General features: G+C 55.5%; 2 protein-coding genes and 1 pseudogene across 7 annotated transcripts in view; 1 reads left to right on the forward strand and 2 right to left on the reverse strand.

Moving 5' to 3' along the window:
* The window catches only part of LOC115519169 (phosphofructokinase, platelet), a 54,300-nt gene extending 47,945 nt beyond the window's left edge, over window positions 1–6,355 (forward strand). For all 4 annotated transcript variants that reach the window (XM_030322958.1, XM_030322961.1, XM_030322960.1 and 1 more), the window contains 4 exons: window positions 703–814; window positions 1,948–2,047; window positions 5,587–5,689; window positions 5,949–6,355. In XM_030322958.1, coding sequence (XP_030178818.1) covers window positions 703–814; window positions 1,948–2,047; window positions 5,587–5,689; window positions 5,949–6,096 — 463 coding nt within the window. In that variant the 3' untranslated portion in view covers window positions 6,097–6,355. The remainder of the gene's footprint in view (window positions 1–702; window positions 815–1,947; window positions 2,048–5,586; window positions 5,690–5,948) is intronic.
* Window positions 6,356–7,163: 808 nt separating this feature from the next.
* Window positions 7,164–24,347, reverse strand: part of PITRM1 (pitrilysin metallopeptidase 1) — a 43,835-nt gene continuing 26,651 nt past the window's right edge. For 2 of the 3 annotated variants that reach the window (XM_030322956.2, XM_030322954.1), the window contains 14 exons: window positions 20,013–20,151; window positions 15,764–15,880; window positions 15,033–15,165; window positions 13,890–14,010; window positions 13,711–13,787; window positions 13,293–13,458; window positions 12,945–13,045; window positions 11,242–11,362; window positions 10,509–10,580; window positions 9,961–10,073; window positions 8,903–9,028; window positions 8,090–8,235; window positions 7,690–7,792; window positions 7,164–7,592 (listed from right to left, as the gene is read on the reverse strand). In XM_030322956.2, coding sequence (XP_030178816.1) covers window positions 7,499–7,592; window positions 7,690–7,792; window positions 8,090–8,235; window positions 8,903–9,028; window positions 9,961–10,073; window positions 10,509–10,580; window positions 11,242–11,362; window positions 12,945–13,045; window positions 13,293–13,458; window positions 13,711–13,787; window positions 13,890–14,010; window positions 15,033–15,165; window positions 15,764–15,880; window positions 20,013–20,151 — 1,629 coding nt within the window. In that variant the 3' untranslated portion in view covers window positions 7,164–7,498. The other variant, XM_030322955.1, reaches the window with a different exon arrangement.
* Window positions 18,419–18,534, reverse strand: LOC115519637 (annotated as a pseudogene).

Below are 24,347 nucleotides of genomic sequence, written 5' to 3' on the forward strand. Positions count from 1 at the left end.
TGAACACCCCCTCCCCCACCCGCATGCTCGAAACACCCCCCCTTCACTCCACCTCCCCCGCCGCTGAACACCCCCCTCACCCCACACCCACCCCGCCACTAAGCACCCCCACCCGCGTGCTCTGAACACCCCCTACCCTCACCCCACCTGCCCCCCCCGCCGCTGAGCACCCCCTCCCCCACCCCCGTGCTCTGAACACCCCGCACGGTTACCGCCCCCCCCCGCTGCTGAACACCCCCTCCCCCACCCGCATGCTCGAAACACCCCCCCTTCACTCCACCTCCCCCGCCGCTGAACACCCCCCTCACCCCACACCCACCCCGCCACTAAGCACCCCCACCCGCGTGCTCTGAACACCCCCTACCCTCACCCCACCTGCCCCCCCGCCGCTGAGCACCCCCTCCCCCACCCGCGTGCTCTGAACACCCCGCACCCTCACCCCACACCCACACCCTCACGCCCTGCTGAGCAGCCCCTCCCCCACCCCTTCCTTCACGCCCAGCCACCCCCTCCCCTACCCCTTTCCCCTGAATACCCCCTCACCCCACCCCCCAACCGCTGAGCACCCCTTCCCCCACCCGCATGCTCTGAACACTCCCCCACCCTCACCTCACCCCACCCCCTGCCGCTGAGCACCCCCTCACCCCACACCCACCCCTCACGCCCTCCCGCTGAGTAGCCCCTCCCCCCACACCCTTGCAGGAACGAGAGCTGCAGCGAGCACTACACCACGGACTTCATCTACCACCTCTACTCCGAGGAGGGCAAGGGCGTGTTCGACTGCAGGAAGAACGTGCTGGGCCACATGCAGCAGGTGGGGCCGGGACACACGGCGACCCGTGGCCGCCGCCCCGGAGGCTCTGTACGGGGAGGCCTTGTTTGAGCCGCGGTGGGGAGTGTGTGCTCGGAAGGTGGTTTTAATCCCGCTGGCGCTTCCTTCGCTAAGCGATGTTCTGTTGAAAAGCTGTACTAAACACCACCGGCTTTAGGAATTCTGTTGTGTGCGGGGGGGGGGGGGGGGGGGGGGGGGGGGAAGGGCCCTGTAGGGAAAGCTCTCAGCTTTCATACTTCCCGCAACACCGGGCCTTCCTACCTATTTATGGATCAACCGGTCCTTGAGGTTTGCACAAGTCAGAATGATCTGCAAGGAGTCTTGGGGTGGCTCTGATTTGCAGGCGTGCCCCAGAGGTCAAAGCTGGAGGCGGGTGTGGACCAAGGGCGGCATGCCTGTCCTGCTCCCGACACCCCCCACCCCCCAAACCCCCACCGGTATCTTAGGGTTTTTTTTGTTTTTTTTTAATTTTTTCTTTTTAATGTTTATTTTTGAGACAGAGAGAAAGACAGAGTGTGAGTGGGGGCGGGGCAGAGAGAGAGGGAGACACAGAATCCGAAACAGGCTCCAGGCTCCGAGCTGTCAGCACAGAGCCCGAGCGGGGCTCGAACTCACGGACCGTGAGATCATGACCTGAGCCGAAGTCAGACGCTTAACCGACTGGGCCACCCAGGCGCCCCTCTTAGGGGTTTTAACTTCGGGTCTACTCATTCCTCCAAAGGGCCCGTCACCGTCCTCAACTTACGTGGCGACCTGGTGCCCATCTGTGTATTTTCGTGGACGCTACTGGCCCACGGAGGGGATCACGTTCTGAAAGGAAACCGTGACCCGCTCCCCATCCCCAAATACGATTAAGGAATCCTGGAAAGAGATTCTAATAATGAATGAAGCCCCCCGGGTTGCGCAGCCCAGGCTGGGGTGGGGCGAGTACTGGGGTGCCGCCTCACAGGCTGGGCTCCGGCTACACACAGGGAGATAAAAACTTGCAAAAGCAAGACGGAGCCCCCCAGAGCCGCTGCGCACACCGTCTCCTGAAAATACGAGGCCAGTTTTGCTCAATACTCGCGGCTCTCACGGCGGTTTTAAATGACGTTTCCTGTGACTCTCACCGACAGGGTGGGGCGCCTTCACCGTTTGACAGAAACTTTGGAACCAAGATCTCCGCCAGAGCCACGCAGTGGATCAGCACCAAGCTAAAGGAGGCTCGGGGGAAGGGTACGGAGTGCCGGCGGGGGGCGGGACCCGGCGCGGGGGAGGGGGCGCCCCTCCCGCCTCGGTTCGCCCCGCCTCCAGCCCCGCCTCGAGCCGCGCGCCACACTCCGCGCGGCTCGAGCCCCGCCTCGAGCCGCGCGCCACACTCCGCGCTGGCCATCTGGCCTCGGGGTCGTGACCAGGGGCGTCCGAATCCACGCGGTCCCCTGCCGGGGAGTGGCGTCGCTCCGCCACAGCCACGGAGAGCCGCGCACACGCTGGGCTGCGGCGGCAGGCCCCAGCACCTGACCCTCCCTTGCGCCTCCGACACCGATCTGGCTTGCACTTAGCACACCGGAGGCTTGGATTCACTCGTGACCGTTCTCTTCGGCGAAAACCGGGAACTGGCAGGTGCCCGGGCCGTTTGCGCCTTCAAAGCCGGAGTGTGTCCTTCCCGCACGGTCCGCTCCCTCCCACCAGGGGGAGGCCTCGGGATCGCAGAAACCATTCTTTCCCGGAGTCCCGCGCCACCTGGCACGACACCTTCAAAGGCTCTCGTAGTTTAGCGCATATAAGCCCACAGCGTGCGTGGCCCTCTGATGTCGCGTTACGGTTTGGAGATTTGCCGCGTGGGTGTGCGCGTGTCCGGGGTTCCGGCGCTGGAGCCCCGCCCCCGCCCCCGCCCCCGCCCCCGGGGCCCGCTGGCTTGCGCGGTCCGGCAGGGGAGACGGGGAGACGCGCTCACCAGCCACAGGCTCACCCTCGCGGTGTGCGATTGCCCCGTCACTTTCGGACGACTGGTGTGATGTGGGTGCGAGGCAGCTCTGCTGTGGCGTTGAGGCGACCTTCCAAAGCGATGGAGGAAATGCCAGGTTCCCTCCTGTTTACCTCAAGGTCTTGCTGTTCCGTGGGCTCTTTCAGTACTCTCGTCTCTTAACGAACTCCTCCGAATCTTTATGCAGCCGGTATACTTTTTCCTTTACGATTTGAGCTTTTTTTTTCTAAAGCATCCTTCTATGTCAATGTGTTTGATCCACTGGAGTTGATAGGAAGCGTCAGGTCTGAGTTCATTTTCGTGCGGAGAGTCACGTGGGTGCCATGTGCGAAGTGTCTAGTCTCCATCACAGACCAGCTATGTGTAAACTTATCGGGACCATCCGTGGGCTACTGGAGTCACCGTGGGGCACTCGGTTACTGACCCCTGCAGCGTTCAGGTTTATGAACAATTACGGATAAGCCGGTCCTCCTTCCATTTTCCAGCCATTCTTGGGCCTTGTGAGCTGGCACAGAAATAGAAGCCGATTGTTAGGGCCCGCCAAAAACCGTGTGGGGTTTTTTGAGAGAATTACATTTAATCAAGAATTTGCAGGTAGAATTGACATTAAAAAAAATTTTTTTTAACGTTTATTTTTGACACAGAGCATGAACGGGGGAGGGTCAGAGAGAGAGACACAAAATCCGAAGCAGGTTCCAGGCTCTGAGCTGTCAGCACAGAGCCCGGCGTGGGGCTCGAACTCACGAGCCGTGAGATCATGACCTGGGCCACAGTCAGACGCCCAACCGACGGAGCCCCCCAGGCGCCCCTTATCTCTTATTAAAGCATAAAGATCTTACATATCTTCTGCTAAGTTTACTCCTAACTTCTTGATATTTAAAAAAAATGTAAGGGTTTTTTTGTTTTGTTTTGTTTACGAATTGCTGACATATAGAAATACAGTTGTTGTAAACGGAGCATATGATCAGTAATGTTTTACACACTCTTAGATCGTAGATCTGTTTTTCACATCCATGGACATCTTTCCGTGTGCATCCAACCTTACACTCGCGGGTGTGCGTTTTACTCCAGAGAACTCTGAAGAGCTGCTCTGATGGCGGGATTCCTGCCGAGGCCTCGGCCCCAGTGAGAACAGGGGACGCTGTCAGTGCTCCTTGACGAAGCATCACTGTCCTCTGAGGTCTCTCTGCAGTTAGCGTTTGCTGTTGGTCTTTGGTAAACTTCCGATACTTGAGGCTACTGGTGTTCACTACGTGTTCGTTTGGTCACAAAAGGATACTTTGCCTTTTTCGTATCTTATGAAACCATCTCGTAAGCCAAAATGGTATAAAGTGAAGAAACGATTCATTTATGCCAGAAAATTCCTGAGCATCCCTAGACCCCCCCCCCACGCCCCCCCCACCCCGACCACTTAGGACACACACGCTGCTAAGGGTGCACGAAAGAAACTGAGGTGACGCCCAGAGGACACACAGCTCAAGGCTCGCATGGCTGGTGTGCGGGTCCCAGGGAAGGCGCCCGGTGGCACCAGTCTCACTGCCCCTGCCCACTCCCTGCAAAACAAAGCTCAACGCTCTTTGCCCTTTTTGTCATGTTTTTTGTAAAAGAAAAAATGTTTGGTTTTTAGTTAACGGAAACAGGTACCAACGCGGTCTTTCATAAAAGCAGGGTAGCTGCACACACTTTTGTGTAGACCGAGGTGGTCGCGTGCCTTTTCTGCACCTGCTTTCCTGCTCCCTGGCCCCGCACAGGCCGGTGTGCAATATCCCGTGATGGCCTTTCCCTTCGGTGATGTCCCCGCTGTCCTGTCCCCGGCAGGTGCGGGGTGCCAGCCTGCTCTGTCGTAGGAGGTCTAGGGGTGTGGGGGCTCCCTGCGGAAATCGGGGAGACGGGAGTTTTGCCCTGCTTTCTGGAGGGCTGAGACCCCGCCCCCTCAAGCCTCCTGCTTCCTTCATAGCTCGGAGAGTGGAGCACGGTTTCCCTGACGTTTACAGAGCTGCTGCTGCTGTCTTTAATCTGTTCTGGAAGCTCTATTCTAGGAATTTCCGGGTGCCTGTGGCGCTCATAACCCCCTTTTCCTGCAGATGCTGGTTACTTGTGTGAGTGCCTGTCCTCACCCCGTTTTCCTGACCGGGGCTGACTAGATCTCTGCGTTTATTAGCAACGTCTAAGAACCAGTAATGCAAATGCATCCAGCCTGGTTTTGGTCTCAAAGAACCGACTCGGGCTTTGGTTCTTTCCACGACCGTCGGTTTCGTACACTTCTTGTTTGGGGTCTTCTTTTCCCAGTTCCCTAAGGACGCTCATGCCCTTAACTTCCAGCTGGTCCCGTAGGTGCGCTCGTGAGCCTCCGCCTCCCGTAACATTTCACCGAGGCCGGCTTGTTCTGCAGTTGGCGCCAGCGTTCTGATTCCAGCATTTAGGGAGACACTCAGCCCCAACTCTCAGGGCGCTCCTTTCCAGGCTCTGCCCTCTGGGGGCGGATCGCTTAGTGCAGGTAACGGCACCGCTCGGGTTGAGTGTGCGAGAGGAGGCCACGCCTCCACCCAGACACTTTCTCATCTCTGCCCTCCGCCCCTGGCACGGCCGTGTGCGGTGGTCCCCCAGGACTTGTCCCACCTGGTCAAAAGCCCTGGGAGAGATCAGGGCCTTGCCTCCTGCTCAGAGGTGGGGTGGGGTAGGGGCACCAGGCATCGGGTCTCTGCCCCGCACCCCTCCCCTCCTCCCTCGCTGCTCCTTCTGTCCTCAGCATGACAGATCATTTGCTCTGACACCCCTTATTTTACAGGAAAAAGGTTTATGACCGATGATTGCATCTGCGTGCTGGGAATAAGCAAAAGAAACCTCCTTTTCCAACCTGTGGCACAACTGAAGAAGGAAACAGACTTTGAGTAAGTAAATAAAACAGCGCGTGTAAACCTCACTGCCCTTAGAAGCGTGAGCGACAGAGGGACACCGCTGCTGGGGTCAAGGTCAGTAACTCGTTACCGCAAGTGACTCGGAATTAACACGAGACGTAGAAGCGGCAGGATTTCTAGGAGCGTATAGAACGGTGTCGCGTACCTCACGAAACCGCTCGATCGTCCACGCCTCCCTGGGCCGCCTCGGCTGGCGCGGGCAGCCCTCACGGCCGCTTCCTCCCGTCCACAGGCACCGGATCCCCAAGGAGCAGTGGTGGCTGAAGCTGCGGCCGCTCATGAAGATCCTGGCCAAGTACAAGGCCAGCTACGAGGTGTCCGACCCCGGCCAGCTGGAGCACGTGCACCACCGAGGCCACGAGGAGCCCGCCGCCATCTAGACGCCGCCGGCCCGCACCGCCCGCCTGGCGCTGCTTCCGACTTCCCGTTTACCGCCCGTTTTTGTAACACTTAAGTTATTTATCGGCACTTCGCGTGAGTTCTGCTGACATTAACACCCGGTCACAGAGCCCCCCGTCCCGTCTCCCTCTCCCCGCGGACCCCCAGGGCTCCAGCACGACTTGTCTGCTGCGTCTCCTACTGTTTCCCGCTTTCAAACATGTGTATCCGGTAGAATTAAACGTTTGGCTAAAACTCCAACCATGGGACTCAATTGAGTTTTTTAGGTAGGCACTTAAATCCTCAGGATAAAGGTTTTGTCGGCAGTGTTATGGGCAGGTATTGACAGAGTGTTTTGACAGGGACCAGTGCACGTCCCAAGTCATCGCGGGCAACAGAGATGCCGCTTTGACACACGGTACACTTGCCAGGTGCGTGGAGGTGGCCCAAGTCCCAAAGTGACTCCACACGTGGCGTAAGTGATAGAAACTGGGAATGCGTCTTCAGAACGAGGTGAGCTCACACAGCGGACTTCATTCCCAGCCGCACACTGACGCCAAGGTTCTCCTACCGAAGAAGCAAGTCAGTGTCCGGTGGGACCCACGCTCGGGGCTGTGGGCAGTCACAGGCAGAGGGACGGGGACGGCCCTGCTTCCCTGAGGGCAGTAAGATGGTCACCTCACATCTGTGTTCAGTGAAAAGCATTCCTGCCTGTTCTGTCGTCTAGAGACGACGCGAAATGACCCGGGCTACAGACCCGAATGCAGGAAAGGCATCGTCCAGAGATCTGCCGAGGGGCAGAGAGGCAGACGGGGACCAGCACCGAGCGCGCTTTCTGTCTGAAATATGCACAGTGAGCAACACGGGAGACGGTGGGAGAAGGGTAATGCTTACCAGGCCGCCCTGGGTATCACCCATCTGTTCCAGACTTTTCCACGGGGCCTGGCTGTGACCACACTGGTTCACACATCAATGCACGTCGGATACCTCTGTTCACTTACTCATTTTTTAATAAGGGCCCCAGGAGCTCCTGTAGCAAAAGGTCATTTAAAATAATGACTAAAGAAAGTACGGGTGAATCAGAGTTGCCCTTTATTTTTAAATTTTTAAAATAAATACTCCATGATTTGTAGGTAAAATAAGCACTTAGACGATGAGAAACTCTGAGTTATAATCTGTGTGTCTCTAGCACTGAATACACCATCATGATCATCTCTTTCCTTCTAAGGGAGGAGTTTGGTCTGACCGGCCACACAAGAGTGACACATGACCAAGATGGGGCGGGGGGGGGGGGGGGGGGGGGGGGGACAGTAACTTTCCCACCTTTCAAGTTAAATTAGCTCAGGCTTCCCTTCAAGGGCTATGCCTGCCTGTCATCCCATCCCACTCCCGAGCAGAGACGTGTTATCTGACTATCCATGACGGGTCCTTAGCGATTTTTGCGTTCTCCGGTCCGAGCAGGGCCAGGCCACGTGTGCCCCTCCCGACGCCGAGGTACCTGGAGGGGGGGGTGGGGGTAGGTCAGGGTCAGGGCCGTTCCCGCACGCGAGCCTTCGCGGGCCGCAGGCTCCGGACACTCGTCACGCGGCACTTACTTGTCGCTCACGGCGACGAGACTGTCGTGGCTGACGGCAAAGAGCTGCTCCCGGTGCACCTGCTTCAGCTCGTCCGAGAGGCCGTACAGGAAGTGGTCCAGCCCTGCGGGCATCAGAAAAGCCAGTTCCCGCGCTGACCTGCTCCAAGGGCACCCGGTGGACACTCTTCCAGCAAAGGTCAAGCTGTTGCGTGGCCCCTTCCCGAAAAGCCTCTCCCCCGCCAGGGGCGGAAGCCACGCTGCGGGGGGTGCCCCTCTGGCACCTCCCCCCGCACCCCTGGGCCTCAGGCCACTCAAGCCCTGGAGTGATGGAGCCCCCAGACCCTGCCCGAGCATGCGTGTCACCGAGGAGGCGGGGACCTGGCAGAGCTCAGACCGTGTCCGTCAGGAACAGCAAATACCTCTGTCTGAAGGAGGCACAGGGGCGTCCACGGAGGCGAAGACGGAGAGCTTGGCCTCGTCGATGTCCTGCTGTGTGAATCGCCCAGCCTTAGCCCAGTCGACGGCCTTCGCAAAAGACTGGAGCGTTTCTGTCGAATGCGGGTCCCTAGGAGGCCAGAGAGACTCACGCGTTCGCCCCTTCACCCTTACACCCTCTGATTTCACAAACAGAGGAAACCACGTGGACGGGGAAGAAGGCTCACGCGGACCAGACACACTGAGGATGGTTGGATAAAGCCCCTCAGCTCCTTAAGGAGCACCCAGAATGCCCTCATCAGCAGCCGTAAGCTGGCCAGTCTGCAAGGACAGCCGGGGAGCCCTCCCCGCTCTGCGCACAAGTCCTCGAGGCCCCGCGGGACCTGCGGGAGGCGGGGGCGGCAAACTCCTCCTTCCAGCGGATTTCTAACTCGGGTCCGCAGAAGCTCAGGAACTGGTCTAAGGAAAGGGCGGGAGCAGTCAGGGCACGACAGCTCCACGCCCGGCACCCACACCGGGCCTCTGGGATCGCTGGGAGCCCGGAAAGCTCTCGGCTCCTGTCCTCGGTAACTAAATCTTGGTCTCGGGTAACCGCAGTATTTAAGCCAAACTGTTTCCCGTCAGTACTGCGTCTCCTAGACACGAACAACCCAGAGGACACTGCTGGGTGTGGTTTTGCGTCCAAGAAGCGAGAAACAAGGGGAAACGCTTCTCTTTCAAAGGCTCGCCCGCCGCGCGCACACGCAGCCCTCGGGTGGTGAGCGGGGCCGGTGGCGGGGAGCGCGGGGCCCACTCACCGGTAGGAGTAAAACGTGAACATCCCGTCGCGGCCGAGTCTAGCGCCTGCGCCGTAAGCGCCGCCCTTCTCTCGGATTTCTGTGTGCAAGAACTTGGCCGTCATGAGACGCGCGAGGACCTTGAGGCTGAGATGGACGGAAGACCGCGTGTTACAACCGTACCCTTCCCGCCAGAAGGCTCTCACTTAACAGTGACACACGCTACGCCTTCCCCTTCTCTAAGGCCGAGAACACACACGGGGAGAAAAATCTGACGTGAATTTTCAAACGGGGGCTGCGGGGAGAGGTGGGGAGAGGGGTGGGGGCGCCCCTCTCGACTTGGGACAGCGCACAGGGGGCACTGAAGGTCTCATCAGGTGAGGTCACGAACCTCATCGCTCGGGCACACGTACAGACCTTCGTTCATCTAAACCCCCACCTGCCCTCTCTCTCTCGCTCTCTCCCGAAACACGGGGAGCTCTTCAGTACGTTTCTACGGGGACCCTCCCTGAGAAAACACTCCAACAGAGCGAGTTCTACCAGTGGGTCCCACATTCCTGTTGGGGGCTCACGTCCTGGGAGAGAGAGCCAGAAGCTTCCAGCAGGCATCCTCACAGGACAGAGAGCGGCCACGCCCGGAGCCCCCAGCCCTCCACACGTTAACTGGAGGAGTGAACGGGTGCCCCTCCGGACGGCGGTGGGGGAGGTGCTCGCCTCATGGGCGCTCCGGGCCAGACCTGGGCAGACGGGCTCCCCGCATCCCAGCAGGGACCGGGGGTTCACCCCCATGTATTGTCAAATATTCTGTGTCATATAAGGAACACAAGTTCACAGTTGGAAAACTGTAAAATACAAAGGAAGGGGGAAAAACGATACTCCTCCTCCCCAGGAGTGCTTAAGACACGTTCGTGCTTTAAATGTACTTAAGAGTAGAAGTGCGTGGCCTGGTCTGCGTGGCTTAGTGTACAGAGCACAAGTTCAGTTCCTACGAACACAGACCCCCCTCTCCCTCGAGCCCAGCAGCAGCCCTGCGCCCTCCTGGGCCCTCCTCGCCCTCCCCGCCCTCCTGGGCCCCGCACCTGGCGTGGTCCGGGTCCGTGTAGGGGGCGGTCCTCACGCATTCGCCCACGTGGTTCACGGGGAAGGGGAGCAGGAAGTGCGTCTTCATCTGGTGTGGTTTGAAGGTGGGGTCCTGGGGGGACAGGCGTGGCCGTGCTGGCTCCCACTTGCAGGCTCACGGCCAAGGGCAGGGCGCTGACCCCCCGTCGCTCCTCACAGCTTCTTGCTCTACGATGAAATATCCCAACCCCAACCCAAGGAACACGTAGTTCCTCAACTAGGAGCGTTCCCTCCTACGTGGTCTCCACCCAGCCCGCTGCGTGACCCCGTCTTTGCATTCGTCCCCAGACACACGTTAAGTCTTCGCATCTGTGATGAACCACACCACCGTCACAGCCCCTGGGGCAGCGTGGGAGGGGCCGCAGCGCCGACTGCACAGTTGGAGGTGAAGGCGGCCGGCCGGGACGCGCGACAGGAGCACAAGGCCCCCGGGACGTGTCCCCCACACTAGCAGGGCACGCACAAGCCGCGCTGCTCCTCCCAGGTGACAGGGGCCGTGTGAACTTACCGTGATCAGCTTCCTTAGGACTCGGGGGCCGCTAATGTGCGTGCTTCCACTGGACCCACTGGGGGCGGGTTTCTGAAAATAGTTTCCAAGAGAAGTGAGAAAGCCCCCAAACTCACCTGATACACTTCAGGTCTGGTCACGAAAATTCAGAGCCAGTGACAGGCGTGAGGGCACACATGCTAATTGTTTTAAACCAGTGTAATGTCTGCAGGTTCTCAGAGCCTCAGGGAGAGGCAAGGCTGTCGCTGGAAGACGGGCCGACCAGTCCTGACCGGGGAACGGGCACAGGGACACAGCGGAGGGGGGGGCAGAGTCCTGTCTGCAAAGCCTGTGGATGGTCACCCTTCCCTGCACGAGGATGCACTCTGCAAGCCAACAGAGCAGACTGGCCCCTGCCTGGGAGGCCGGGACAAACGTCCGCGCGCTACAGAGTCCCCTTGAGGGGCCTTGCCAGCAGCCGGGAGACCCGCCTGAGCGGGAGGGTTCCCGCTAGCACAGAGGCTCTCAAACCCACTGCTTTTCCGCATCAGGAAAGCGCCCACCGCAAAGGCCCACGTGCCAAGAAGGGAACGCGGGACGGAAGGCCGGACGGTGGGGTTTGAATTAAGCTCTCACCTGGGTTGACACTGGGCAAGCTACTTAACCCTGCTGTCCTCTGCTCCCTCCCCTCAACGGGACATGACGGGGCGGCCGCAGATGTGAGCACTGGGGCCCACGCCCGGCAAGGGCTCACCTCGACCACGGACAGGTGCCCCGGCTTCCACTCCGCCTTACTCCGACCAACGTTTTGAACAAACTTTTCGACCTCTTTTTCTGCCAGAGACATCTGCTGAGGCATAGCATTCACGGAGCATCTGTTCAAAAAGCCATATATACGTAGGAGAGCTTTACTGAAAAAATAAAACACTTTTACTAATTCATCACGTTTTGTATGAATGACACAAAGGAGTGAATACTACGTATTTACTTTTTGTATCAAATAATGTTTGAACTGTTAAAGAGAAACAGTAGCCAAATACAGAAGTAACAGAGCCGTCTTCTCCAAAAAGGCTCCCCCGTTATTTCAGTGCCGCAGGTGGGGACCAGCCGTCAGGACATAGTGACCGCACGCCTGACACTGACTGAACTGTGTCCTTGTCCCTTAAGGAGAACACACAACGTATCGCCATCTGCCAAGGGCTTACATTACCTGAAGGTGGAAAACCTAAATTACTGTCTAGGAGGGAAATCTATTTGAAAACATAAACCGGTCGTTAAAGCGGAGAAGTTTAAGTTGCCAAGGAATTACCATGCTCTCCAAAACTATTCTCACACAAGTCTCCTCAATTCCACGGCGTCACAAACCCTGCTATCACGTACCGGTCGCTTGAACGGTACAGACCACAGACGCTGTCCCTCTTTTCCTTTGGACCCTAGCCCCTGAGTTCCTGTCACTAACAGTAGGTACACCCAGATCGGTGCTAACTGTTCCAGACGCTACACCAACTGCTTCGCACACAGTCGTTCATTCCCTGCCATAAATACGTGAAGCAGTGTTTTATGGAGAAGGAAACAGAAGGTCCGAGTGGTCACAGTGCTTAAGACACCTGCCCTCCCAGGGATGCCTGGGTGGCTCAGTCGGTTAAGCGTCCGACTTCGGCTCGGGTCATGATCTCGCAGTTCGTGGGTTCGAGCCCCGCGTCGGGCTCTGTGCTGACAGCTCAGAGCCTGGAGCCTGCTTCAGATTCTGTGTCTCCCTCTCTCTGCCCCTCCCCTTGCTTGTGTTCTTTCTCTCTCTCTCAAAGGTAAATAAACATGACAACAATTTTTTTTGAGGACAACTGTCTTCCCAGTGGTCGGGGAGAACCTGCCGTGATTCCTGAGGACCAAAGGGGAAGACACTGGGGAGCTCTAGAGAGAACCAGAGGCTAATCTAGATCTGTGTCCTTGACAGTGAGATGCCAAAAATACACCGTCAGTCATTTTAAAATTCCCTTCACGCTCACAGACCTGAGGGCTCAGGGCCGACTGACAGTCACCGGTGCCACGGCTTCCCTCATCCCATCAGGCACCTGTTCTCACGAGAGACGCTGCGTGTTCACTCTGGTCTCGAGCGAGCGGACCGTCCCTCGGGCTCACCGACTGCTTGCTTATGGAGCATCTGCGGTTTTACTTTTGGAACCACTGTAACTAAACGTGTGCAAGAACTCTACTTTGCAGTTGTAGGGTTAAATTAGCTTGCTTCCTCCCCACCCTCCACAGCTGTTCTTATTCTCAAATATGTTTCTCCCGTGAAGAACGCGTTCTTGGTTATCAGAGGGCGCGAGGGCTCGAATGCGACTGCCGAGCGTAAGGCAGGTTTGTGCTGCCGCCTCGAGGGAGACACGTCCGACGGCCGCGCTTTGGGGAACGGGGGGAGCGGGAGGAGGGCTGCCACGAAGCCGGCGGGAGCCCCACCTCATGTTGTCACGGTTCAGCACGTGCTTCGTGATGCGAGGCAGCTTCCTCAGGACCCGCCCGATGTCGCTCATGCCCACCATCCTCTTCATCAGCTTCACCTGAGCCAGAGAAAGCCACACCTGCACGCGGGCCCCCAGGCACCCGTGCCCGTCCGGAAGCCAAACCCCGACTCGAGAATCTGGCCGTGCCGTGTGTGGGACTCGCCGGCCAGGCTTGGGGGTGGGGGGTGGGGGGAAGAAGGTGAATTACAGGAATCTTTCCCTGTAAAATGCGATCGGCTGGAGTTAGCTCTCCTGGGACACAACAGTCCGGCGCCAGCGCTGGAGGCCCCGGCCGGTGAGTCACCTGGTCCATCCCGCTGAAGGTCTCCTGCAGGTCCCCCGCCGGCGTCAGGGTCCTGCCGGCTCGGACCATCGCGTACAGATGCCCCGAGTCAGGCACTCCGTTGGACAGCTCTTGAGCGGACATCGTAACCAACACTCGGAAATATTCTTCTTCTTCAAAGCATGGGCTTCGGGGAAAATAAAAACGTATTCAGTTCCTGGAGACCCGGCCACACCCCCTTCGAGATCCGGAAAGTTCATTAAATGTCGGTTTCCAGACGATGCGAACACCGTCAGAAATTTTACACGTCCACAGGAATGACAACTAGGATGCAGGCAGAAGCCACAAACGACAAACGAGTAACAACTCCTGCTTTCACAACACTGGAGACTCAGCCCTCTGATCTAGCCCCAGGAGGAAGGTCTTTACAGATAGTTACCTGTGGAATATCTCACTCCACAGCTGCATCATGTCTGGCAGGTTTCTATCAAGGCAGAAGGATGAAAACAGCACACCCTAAACCACGCAAAAAGGAAGAAATGACGGCTTAATTTCAGGGACAAAGAACATGCTGGAGCAACGCCGTGGAGCGCCCAGTGACGCAGAGAGAACCGTTACCTGCTCGTACACGTCCAGGTGCGTGCCATCAGGGATCACGTGGGGCGACGCGGCCATGCCCCCCGTTTTCAGCTCGATCTGCTGAGCCTGCTGTCTGTAGTCCAGAAGGCCGCAGCCCAGCCTGTCAGAGCAAAGAAGGGTTCCCCCACCGCCGGTGTGGTCTGGGCCGTGTCACCCTCCGCTGTGAGCCGCTGGCACGACCGTGGCCACAGCCTCCAGCGACCCGCGTCCACACCCCTAACCACACCTGCCCACCGCTCGCGCCCCGTTCCAGGCAGACACGATGTGTGCGGGGACTCCAGTCAGTGGCATCCCGCCCGCCCAGCCCACAGGCGGCCACTGCCCGGCGCTAAGCACGGAACCCTAAGCCCTGCTTTGCAAGGCCGAGCTTCCCACGTTCTTAATGCTTCCTGTTCTCTCTGCTTCTAAAACGTTCTGGCCCAGATTTCATCTGCTCAAGTGTTCGGTCTCAGAAAGGAGACCTGGAGAACCGGCCTCTGTGAGCTTTTAAGAGAAGAAGTCCTCTCGGCACGGGTGATGCTTTTGCAAGAAACAGCCTAACTCTAGCTCCCAAGGTAAGAGAGGACGGAGGCCACGGTGACACCCGTGAGGCCCCCCAGAAACGGCTGTGCCGTGAAGGACAAGTGGGGGGGCTGTGTTCAAGGAAGGGCAAGAACGCTGCAAAGGTCGCAGGTGTCTTCCCATGACCTCTGCTAGGGCGCACGGGACATGAAGCCCACGTGTGTGACGGGGCACCAGCCTACTTGCTACAGGGTTCCATCCCCCTGGTGTCCCGGCACACGGACACAGAGCTGTGGCCCCGCCACGGCCAGCCACGGAGACCCAGAAGAGGAGCGGGCCGTGGGGCCACGTGCAGCCTGCCGTGATCTCAAATCCACCCGGACGCCCGCTCTACCAGGGGTCATGGCGTCACACAGCTCAGTGGAGGCCACACGGCCTCTCCGGGTCACCCCACGCCTACGTGGCCGACATGCGGATGTTTTCTGATCAGGACACCGTTGTTTTCACAAAAGCACCAGGGGTTTTCCAAACTAAAACCCCTAAACTCGCTAAAAGGTGATCGCCGACGCACCGAGACACAGCAGCTGTGCGTCCGTGCACAGACCCACCCCAGGCCCTTACTTGGTGAGGACGCTGCAGAAGAGGGGCACGTAGGGCCGGAGCTCCTCGGGAAGGGTGTGCAGGCTGCAAAACGCTCTGAAGTACATCACGCCGTTGGTGGGCTGGGCGCAGTACTGCACGGGGGTCTCGCCGGCTGCGGGGGCACAAGCAGCCCACTTCTCAGTCACCTCCTCACTCTTCGGTATGCCCTCCTCAAATGCTCCCCACCGAGGACACCCACACCCCCGGCCAGGCCCGGACGGAAGGGGCGTTCCTCGGGCCCTGCGGCTGCCCTGCCCACCGCCCCCCCGCTGCGTGCGGCCGTCTGCGCGGTCTCGGGGGGCTGGCAACACCCGACCCCGTTCCCTTGCCTGTCCCATGTGCTCCCCGTCCCGCAGTGAAGACGTGGGGGACGTTAACCCCGCTTCCCAGAGGCCTCGTCCACTTATGTGCACACACACTACCCGGTGGTGGTAAACACAAGGAGCCGCGTTAAGACAAAGCGGAAGCGAGGGTGCTTCTCAAGATCAAGGCGATCCCATGACCCGAGTGACACAGCCCAGGTGTGGGCTCCTCGGGCACGTGCCCCCCGGCAGGGGGCATCGCCGCCCCCCCCCCCCCCCCACAGCCCCACTCCCAGCATGGCCACGCGCTCCGGCTCCCCACGCGGCCGGCCACCTCCCCCGGACGGGGCTGGCTGGGCACGAGGGTGCCGGCGTGGACACAGAAACAAGACCGAGCCTCCCGCTCACCTGCCAGGGCCACCTCCAGGTGCGTGAGCGGGATGGTGGGCTCGATGTCCGACACCTTGAGCGCTGGCAGGCAAGACGTGTCCTGAGCTTTGCTCTGCTGAGTCTGTAATTCCAGACCTAGAACCACGCAGAGTGACGAGCAATCAGGGCAGGAGCTGGGAGGTCTGACGACCCGCTCGCCTGCGCTCGGGCCAGCCCTCACGGACGGCAGCCACCCGGGGCACCGCGGCTTGCCAGCTCTGCCGTTGCCGGGCAAACCCAACTCGGCACAACAGCCTGCCCGGGAGGCCGAGCTTTCCTAAGTGCCCTCCTGCCCACAACGTGAACGGAGAGCTGTGCTGGGGCCACTGCTGTGCTGAGGGCCGGGCCGGGCTTGCTCAGGCTCCTCTCCACCCCACCAGACTGTACTAGAGCCTGAATGCTCGGCCCACTGCTTTCAGACTTCCAACCCATTCCTTGCTGGACCGGAATTTCGTAACTTTCGCACTGGCTTTGTCTCCTTTCAGCCGTGCCAGCCTCAGCACGGTGCGTGTGCAACCACGGGTTTCGCATGTTCTGCAAATGCTCCAGCAGACATTTTCTCGGCCTGACCTCTCACAGCTCCCGAAAGAGGGGAGAGGGCCCTCCTTCCGGAGTCACAGAACCTCGCAGCCCGTCAGGGCGGGAACCCCAGAGGCTCGGCGCAGAGTCTGCAACGGCGCACGAGGGAAAAACACTGCACGGTCTCCAGTTCCGTCAAACAAACAGCTTCATTTCTCGCGCGTCCGAGGAGCTGAGTGGACCTGGACTCCGCATCTACCTCCGAGGTCCCGACACCTGACGGCAGACTGCCAGCCTGTCCCGTGGGGGCCCGTGCCCGGCACAGCACTGTTGCCGAGGCTGGCCCACAGCCCTCGCTCCGGGAGACGCCAAGGAGTGGGCTCTTGGCGGCTTCCTGCAGACTGCCAGGCCCCCACCAGCTGTGGGCTGACTCCCCCACCCTGCCCCTCCACGTCACCTGGGTGTGCAGGCAGGAGCTCAGGAGCCCGCCCCGTCCAGGTCTAGGGCCCCCTGGTCCTGGGCAGCACCCTCACCTCAGCACCTGCTCTCCCAGAGTGCCCAGGGTCAGCACAGAACTCTCCGGCAGCCCGTCCTCTGCCAGGTGACAGGCTCCCGGCTCCCGACGGCGGGGCCAAGGCACGTGACCGGTGACGCAGACACCCCCAAACTGGAAGACCGTTCCAAGTCAGTCTCCCGCCCCACCGTTCCCACCGCGCTCCTCTACAGAGTAAACTCGGACGCACAGACCGCTCGAGCCGCAGTCCACACCCGGGACGTACTGGCCGGAAAGACCCCTCATGTGCCCCAGCACCGTGTCACACTTAACGGAACTGCGCAGTGATCTGCAAGCGAAAAACACGTTTCTGTAACGTGGGCCTCCATCCGCTCACATGCGAGTGTGGACCAGAGCACATGGGTTTTCTTAGAACCGAGCACATCTCTGTGGCCAGGCCAAGAGTCTGGCACAACTCAAGGAATGTACCAGGTCCTGTTGCTTAGGCCTACAATTACGCTCCGGGCCACAAAGGGCTTTAATCAAAAATGGAAAACGGGTGGGGCTGCAGCAAACTAAAAGCTTCTTCGCAGCAAACTATCAACAAAACGAAAAGCAGTACGGAATGGGAGAAAATATTTGCAAATTACAGGTGATAAAGGGTTAATAGCCAAATATATAAGAACTTCTACAATTCAGCAGCAAAAAAGCCTGAATAACCTGATTAAAAGTGGGCAGGGGATTTGAACAGACGTTTCCCCAGAGAAGTCATCCAGAAGGCCGACAGGCCAAGATGAGAAGATGTTCAACATCACAACCACCAGGGAAATGCAAATCAAAACCACCACGACCTGTCAGAGTGGCCAGAATCAGGAAGACCAGAAGTGCGGGCTGGTGACGGTGTGGACAACGGGGAGCCTCGGGCACCGCTGGCGGACGGAGCGCGGGGCAGCCGCCGCGGAAAACAGACGGAGGTCCCATTCCATCACAGGATCGAGCAATTCTGCCGCTGGGCATTTAACTAAAGAAAACAAACTCTGACCTGAAAGGTGTCCGTACCCCCACGTCCGTTAGTGTTGTCCACGACAGCCAAGATAAGGGAACCACCTGGGTGTCCATCGGTGGGGGAAGATGTGGTTATACGTACAATGGATTATATGCAGTCGTAAACAGAGAATGAAATCTTGCCGTTTATGACAATACAGAGGGCATCATGCTAAGTGAAATGAGGCAGAGAACGACAAACACCTTGTGATCTCACGCACACGTGGCATCTGAAAAAGCAAACGCCAAGCTCGCAGCGACGACAGACTGGTGGATGCCCCGGTTGGTGGGAGGCGTGTGAGGGATGGGTGAAAGGGTCAAAAGGTACAAACTTACAGTCTAAAGTCACGGCACGGACCGCACAGCACGGGGACTGTAGGTGAGAACGCTGTGCTGCACGTGTGAAAGCGGCTAAGACAACAGATGTCACGCGTTCTCATCCCACGAAAGACAAGTTGCAACCGTGTGGGGACAATGCTGACTAGCTGCCCTGTGATCATTTTGCAAGACGGACAAATGTCAACTCACCGCTATATCCTGAAGCTAAAATAATGCTGTACCAGCTGTATCTCCGCCTTATGAACTTATTAATAAATCCACTTAGAAGACTGTCCTCGGACAGAGAACATATCAGATATTAAACGTATCAGAACAGACAGTACAGCTGACCTCGGCCAAAAGGCCAAGAAGCAATCAATTAATTATACCTCAGTTTAAAAAAGGAAGACGGAACTTGACGACCAGCGCTCATAAAACAGAAGGAATTATTATTGTATTACTCACAATTAGCGAGCTCCGTTTACGATTACTCACAATTAGCTGGCTACATTCATGAAGAGCTTAAAAGAGCTGTATGCAAAAACCAGAACTCCAAGGTAAAGAGTAACAACTTACATGCTCAAATTACCTTTACTGGATAGACTAAATCATCTGAACCTTAGCGTTACTGACTTCCTACCTAAAGCCAACTCCGCTGCCCGATAAACCTGATAATCCCTCACGTGATCCCAGCCAACTTCTATTCTGGCCGGGTGGCCGTGTCCCTGTGTACTGCAGATCTATTCTGATGGACTTTATTTATTCGTGTAATTTACCTACGCTAAAACCCACAGTTTTAAAGATACAATTCAATAAATTCTACAAACGCGTAAAGTTGTATAATCATCACATTGCGGTATCATTTCCGCCCCCCAAAAGTTCCCTCCTGGCTCCCTGCAGGCAACCCCCGGGGGCTCACTCGCCTTCTGTCAGTATAGTTTCACCGCTTCTACAGTTTCATGTAAATGACTCACTGGGCAGCAGGCACTGTTTCGGCCTGGCTAACTTCACTTAGCACAATGCTTTTGAGGCTCTCGTCACTATGAAGTGCCATCGTACTCTGCTCCTCTTTGTGGCTGAACAGTATTGTCACTGCACAGATATACCGGGCTGATGGAAATGTGAGCGGTTTCCAGTTTGTGTGGACATGTGCTATCGTTTCTTTGGGGCACATCATGTGGAGGAGACCACTGGGCCTTACGGTGTGTTCAGCCCAGGAAGGGATTAGGTACCCGTCTCTGTCTGCACCCAGGCCTGCGCCACCCGGCCCCCCGCCGCGTGTCACGACCGGGGGGAGTATGTTCTGAACTCCCCAGTGGATGCCTGAAACCATCGATAGGGCCAAACCCTGCATATACGTACGCATAATCAAGTTCAATTCATAAACTCGGCACAGCAAGAGTGACAACAACTGATGGCGACACCGAGCAGTGACAACGATGAACTGAAAAAAAGGTTACGTGAACGCGGTGTCTGGCTCTCTCCAAATGCGTCCTTGTGCTGTGGGTGAAAGACATGAGAGATGCAGGCACCATAACACAGCTCTGACAATGCACAAGGAGAATCGCTTCCAGCCCTCGGGTGACCGTGGGTCACAGGGTGTGTGTGGGGGGGGGCGGACCACAGTGCCTTTCCTCTCTAGCGCTCCTCCTTTCCTCACCCACAGGATGAAGCTTCTGAGAACAGGGCGATCCTACTGGGGTTGAAGCCATCGCATCCAACTGTGACCTTTGTCGGTGCCCAATAAATACGTGTTAGTTCAAATGATACTTGCCTCCAACTATCCTCTCGTTTCACAAAGTTCACTGGGGTTGGGGGAAGGCTAGGGAATTAGGATGAAACTAAACATCTGACCTTTTTCATAGATCTGCTTCTTGTCTTTCGGGGAAAGACAGTCGATCTTTTGCTTCAGTTTTTCTGTCTCCTTCTGTGTTTGTTTCTCAAAATACTTGTCGTCGGGTTTCATCGACAAAGTCAGCTTATGCGGATTATTCTGCAAAAGGCACAGCAACAAAAAGAGAAGCTGAAACAAGTTTCACTGGAGGCCAACCTGCTGACGAGCCGCTAGCGCCATTCCATGGGCCGGCAGGTGCACCACCCGTTTTAAACAGCCATGACGATAGAACATACCTCAAAGGTGGCCCTACGGAAAGTGCACGAGCCGCGTGAGACCCCAGCCGTCACCCTCACACACGCTGTTCTTCTCACTACTGGGTGCTTACTGTTACGGTTACTAGGTCTAAACCAGGAACCTATCGACGTTGAACATTCTCTTTATACCTTACTCGCACACTGGGACATTATAAATCTTTGACTTTAGTCTAAATCAAAAAGAACTGAAGAAACTAATGTAATGTTTATCTAGACTTCTTAAAGGTTAGAACTAAATTCTTCAGGATTTTGTCAATTATGAGGACAAAGTAAATATCCACCTAATGTAAAAATGTTAGATTATTTAATGTGCGTCTCTCACTCAACAACACACACACACACACACACACACACACACACACACACAGCACACCTGTCTGTAGCACTACAGAGAGGAGAGAGAACCGCACTACAATACAAACTTTATACAAAGTAACCTGTAGTAACAGATGGCAGGTCGAGTGGCCGACCTATGCCCTACGTCCAAAATATGTGCCCATAATATGTGCACAGTGCACAACCGAGCGACCCTTCACTACACAACAGTCCAAGCCCCATGGTGAAGCCTTCTAAGTCCCACCACATTCATGGTCATCTTCCACGGAACACACACCAAGTACAATGCCCTAAAGCAATGCAAACAAATGAGCCAGCATCAAAAGAATCCATCATAAAGACCAAAATACCCACACGTTTAAGGGACTGTTGTATTCTCGACAAAAGTCAAGGCTTCACCCAGGTGAATTCTACCAAACGTTTAAAGAGTTAACATCTATGTTCCTCAAACTACTCCAGAAGGCACTACATAAAAGAAAACAGGAGGCCAGTATCCCTGATAGACACAGATGCAGAATCATCAATAAATTATCAGCAAACCACATTCAACACTAACATTAACACGATTACTCGCTGAGAGAGGCAGAAAAAGCATTTGACAAAATTCAACGTACGCTCATGATAAAAACTATCAACAAAGTGGAGTTAGAGGGAACACAGCTGAGCATGATGAAGGCCATGTATGGCACACCAAGGGCTAACATCACACTCAAAGGGGAGAAACTGAGAGCTTCTGCTCCAACATCAAGAACAAGACAAGGATGTCCACTGTCACCACTTGCATTCAACATAGCCCTGAGGTCCTGGCTGTAGCCATGAGACAAGAAATATAAAGGCATCTAAATCAGGCAGGACGAAGTAAAACTGTCACTGTGTGTAGATGACATGATACCGTACGAAGAAAACCCTGAAGAGTCCACCAAAAACGCTGTGAGAATAAACGAATTCAGAAAGTTAATACACACATATTGGGTGTTTTCATACACCAATACAAAGGTAGTAGAAAGAGAAATTAAGAAAACAGTTCCATTTATAAGTGCACCAAAAAGAATAATACGCAGAAATAAGCCTAACCAAAAAGTCGAAAGACCTGTGCTCTGCAAACTCGGAAACACTGATGAAGGAAACTGCAGACGACACACACAGAAAAGACACACCATGCTCACGGACTGGAAGAAATCACACTGGTAAGTGCCTACCCTACAAAGCACTCTACAGATTCAGTGTAATCCCTATCAAACCACCAACAGCATTTTCCACAGAACTAGAATAATCCTGTAATGTTTACGGAACCCAAAAGACCCCAAACGGCCAAAGCAATTTTGAGAAAGAACAAAGCTGGACACATAGAATCCTAGATCTCAACATTTACTCCAAAACCGTAGTCATCAAAACAGCACGAGGTCGGCTGGGAAGATGGCGGAGGAGGAGGACTGTAAGCTCACTTGGTCCCAGGGACACAAGGAAACCACACCCACGTCAGTGCACAAAACCCAGAGAACGACCTGGACTCTGGCAGAACTGTCAGTTCTTACACCTAGTGGGGCATAAAGCCTGGAATTTTATTTATTTTTTTAAAATGTTTTTTATTTGAGAGACAGAGCGAGAGTGTGTGCAAGCAGGGGAGGGGCAGAGAGAGGGAGAGAGAGAATCTTAAGCAGGGCCCATGCTCAGCATGGAGCCCAACATGGGGCTTGATCCCATGAGCCTGGGATCATGACCTGAGCCAAATTCAAGAGTTGGGACACTCAACTGACTGAGCCACCCAGGCACCTGAAGCCTGTAATTCTTTTTTTTTTTTTTTTTTTTATGTTTGTTTATTTTGAGAGAGAGAGAGTGCACGAGCAGGGGAGGGGAAGAGAGAGAGGGAGAGAGAGAAAGAATCCCAAGCAGGCTCCATACTGTCAGCACAGAGCCTGAAGCAGAGCTCAAACTCACGAACCGTGAGATCGTGACCTGAGCCGAAATCAAGAGTTGGGACACTCAACCAACTAAGCCACCCAGGCACCACCCGAAGCCTGTAATTCTAAAAATCAGCATGAGAAGATGTTAGTAAGTGGAGTTCCCACCTTTAAAGAGACAGCACACCAAAAAGTCTTTGCAAATACAGCACTTTGAGAAATGTCAGGGGCAGATAGGAAGGAGAGTGATCGACTCACAGCGAGGCCCAGAGAGACAGGGATCAAGGGAGACCCCCTCCAGGAACAAGGGACGTGACCGGTACCATTTTCCTCTCCCATCCCCGGCACAAACAATGGCCACCTATGGGAATCAGCAGCACACTGACACTCTTTATGAAACTGGCTTGCACCAAGCCACGCCTCCCCCATGCTTCCAGGGATCTGTTCTTCCTAGTCACACTCGCCTCAGTCCTGGCACTGTGGGCTCCTCCCCCAGAAGACTGGCACAAACCCTGCCAACACCACATCTCCGACCCACGTGTTTTGAAGGACCTCAGTTCCAGTGGCAGCAGGGGAAGGACTCATTCTTCAAGCAGACCACTGCATATCTTGTTATATCGTGCCCCACACCTGCTGGAGAACAAACACTGCCCACAAGGCAGAGAGAGCCTCTGCAGACAAGCAGACGGAAGGAAGAAGAGGACAGGGCTCAACAGCAGGGCACACAACTCACCTAGGAGACACCCCCTGAAGTGCCAGGCCCTGCGGAGCAGGGGACACTGCACTGCCGGGCACAACAGGGCATCTTCATAAGGCCACTACTGTTAAGAGCAAGACAAGTAGCTCACTTTCTAAACACACGGAAACAGATACAGAGAGTTGGACGAAATGAGGAGACAGAGGAATATGACCCAAATGAAAAGAAAGGACCAAACCACAGCAAGAGACAAAAGTGAAACACATAAAATAAAAAATACAACTGATGGAATAAACAGCAGACTAGATGAAGCATAGGACCGAATTAGTGACCTGGAAGACAGAGTAACGGAAAGTAACCAAGATAAACAGGAGAGGGGAAAAAATTACGCAAATTGAGAATAATCTTAGGGAACTCAGTGACTCCCATCCAACAGAGTATAGGGATCCCAAAAGAAGAGACAGAAAAGGGGCAGAAAATTTATTTGAAGAAATAGTAGCTGAAAACTTCCCTAATCTGGGGACGTTAACAGATGACAGATCCAGGAGGCACAAAGATGCCCCTCTGACCCAAAATCAACCCAAGGAGGTCCACACCAAGATACACAGTAATTAAAATGGCAGAAAGTAGTGATAAAGAAAAAAATCTCAAAAGCAGCAAGAGAAAAGACATTACACACAAGGGAAATCCCCACAAGGCTATCAATGGATTTTTCAGCAGAAACTTTACAGGCCCGAAGGGAGTGGAGTGATATATTCACAGTTGAAAGAAGAAAACTCTGCAGCCAAGAATGCTCTATCTAGCAAGGCTATCGTTCAGAACAGAAGGAGAGATCAAGAGTTTCTCAGAAAATGAAAACTAAAAAAGTTCATGACCACTAAGCCAACCCTGCAAAGAGATATTAAATACTAAATATTAAAGGGGACTCCAAGTGCAATTATGAAAAGTAAAAAACACAAATGCAGTAAAAACAAGTGTTTGTGCAAAAATCAGTCAAGGGATTCATAAAATAAAAAGAGGTGCAACACCACATACTTAAAATGTGAGGGAAAGAGATGTTAAAGAATGGGTTCATATTTGAGTGACGAGTCAACTTAATATAGA

Source organism: Lynx canadensis, chromosome B4 (assembly GCF_007474595.2).
Source record: "Lynx canadensis isolate LIC74 chromosome B4, mLynCan4.pri.v2, whole genome shotgun sequence".
NCBI classification, from domain to species: Eukaryota; Metazoa; Chordata; class Mammalia; order Carnivora; family Felidae; genus Lynx; species Lynx canadensis.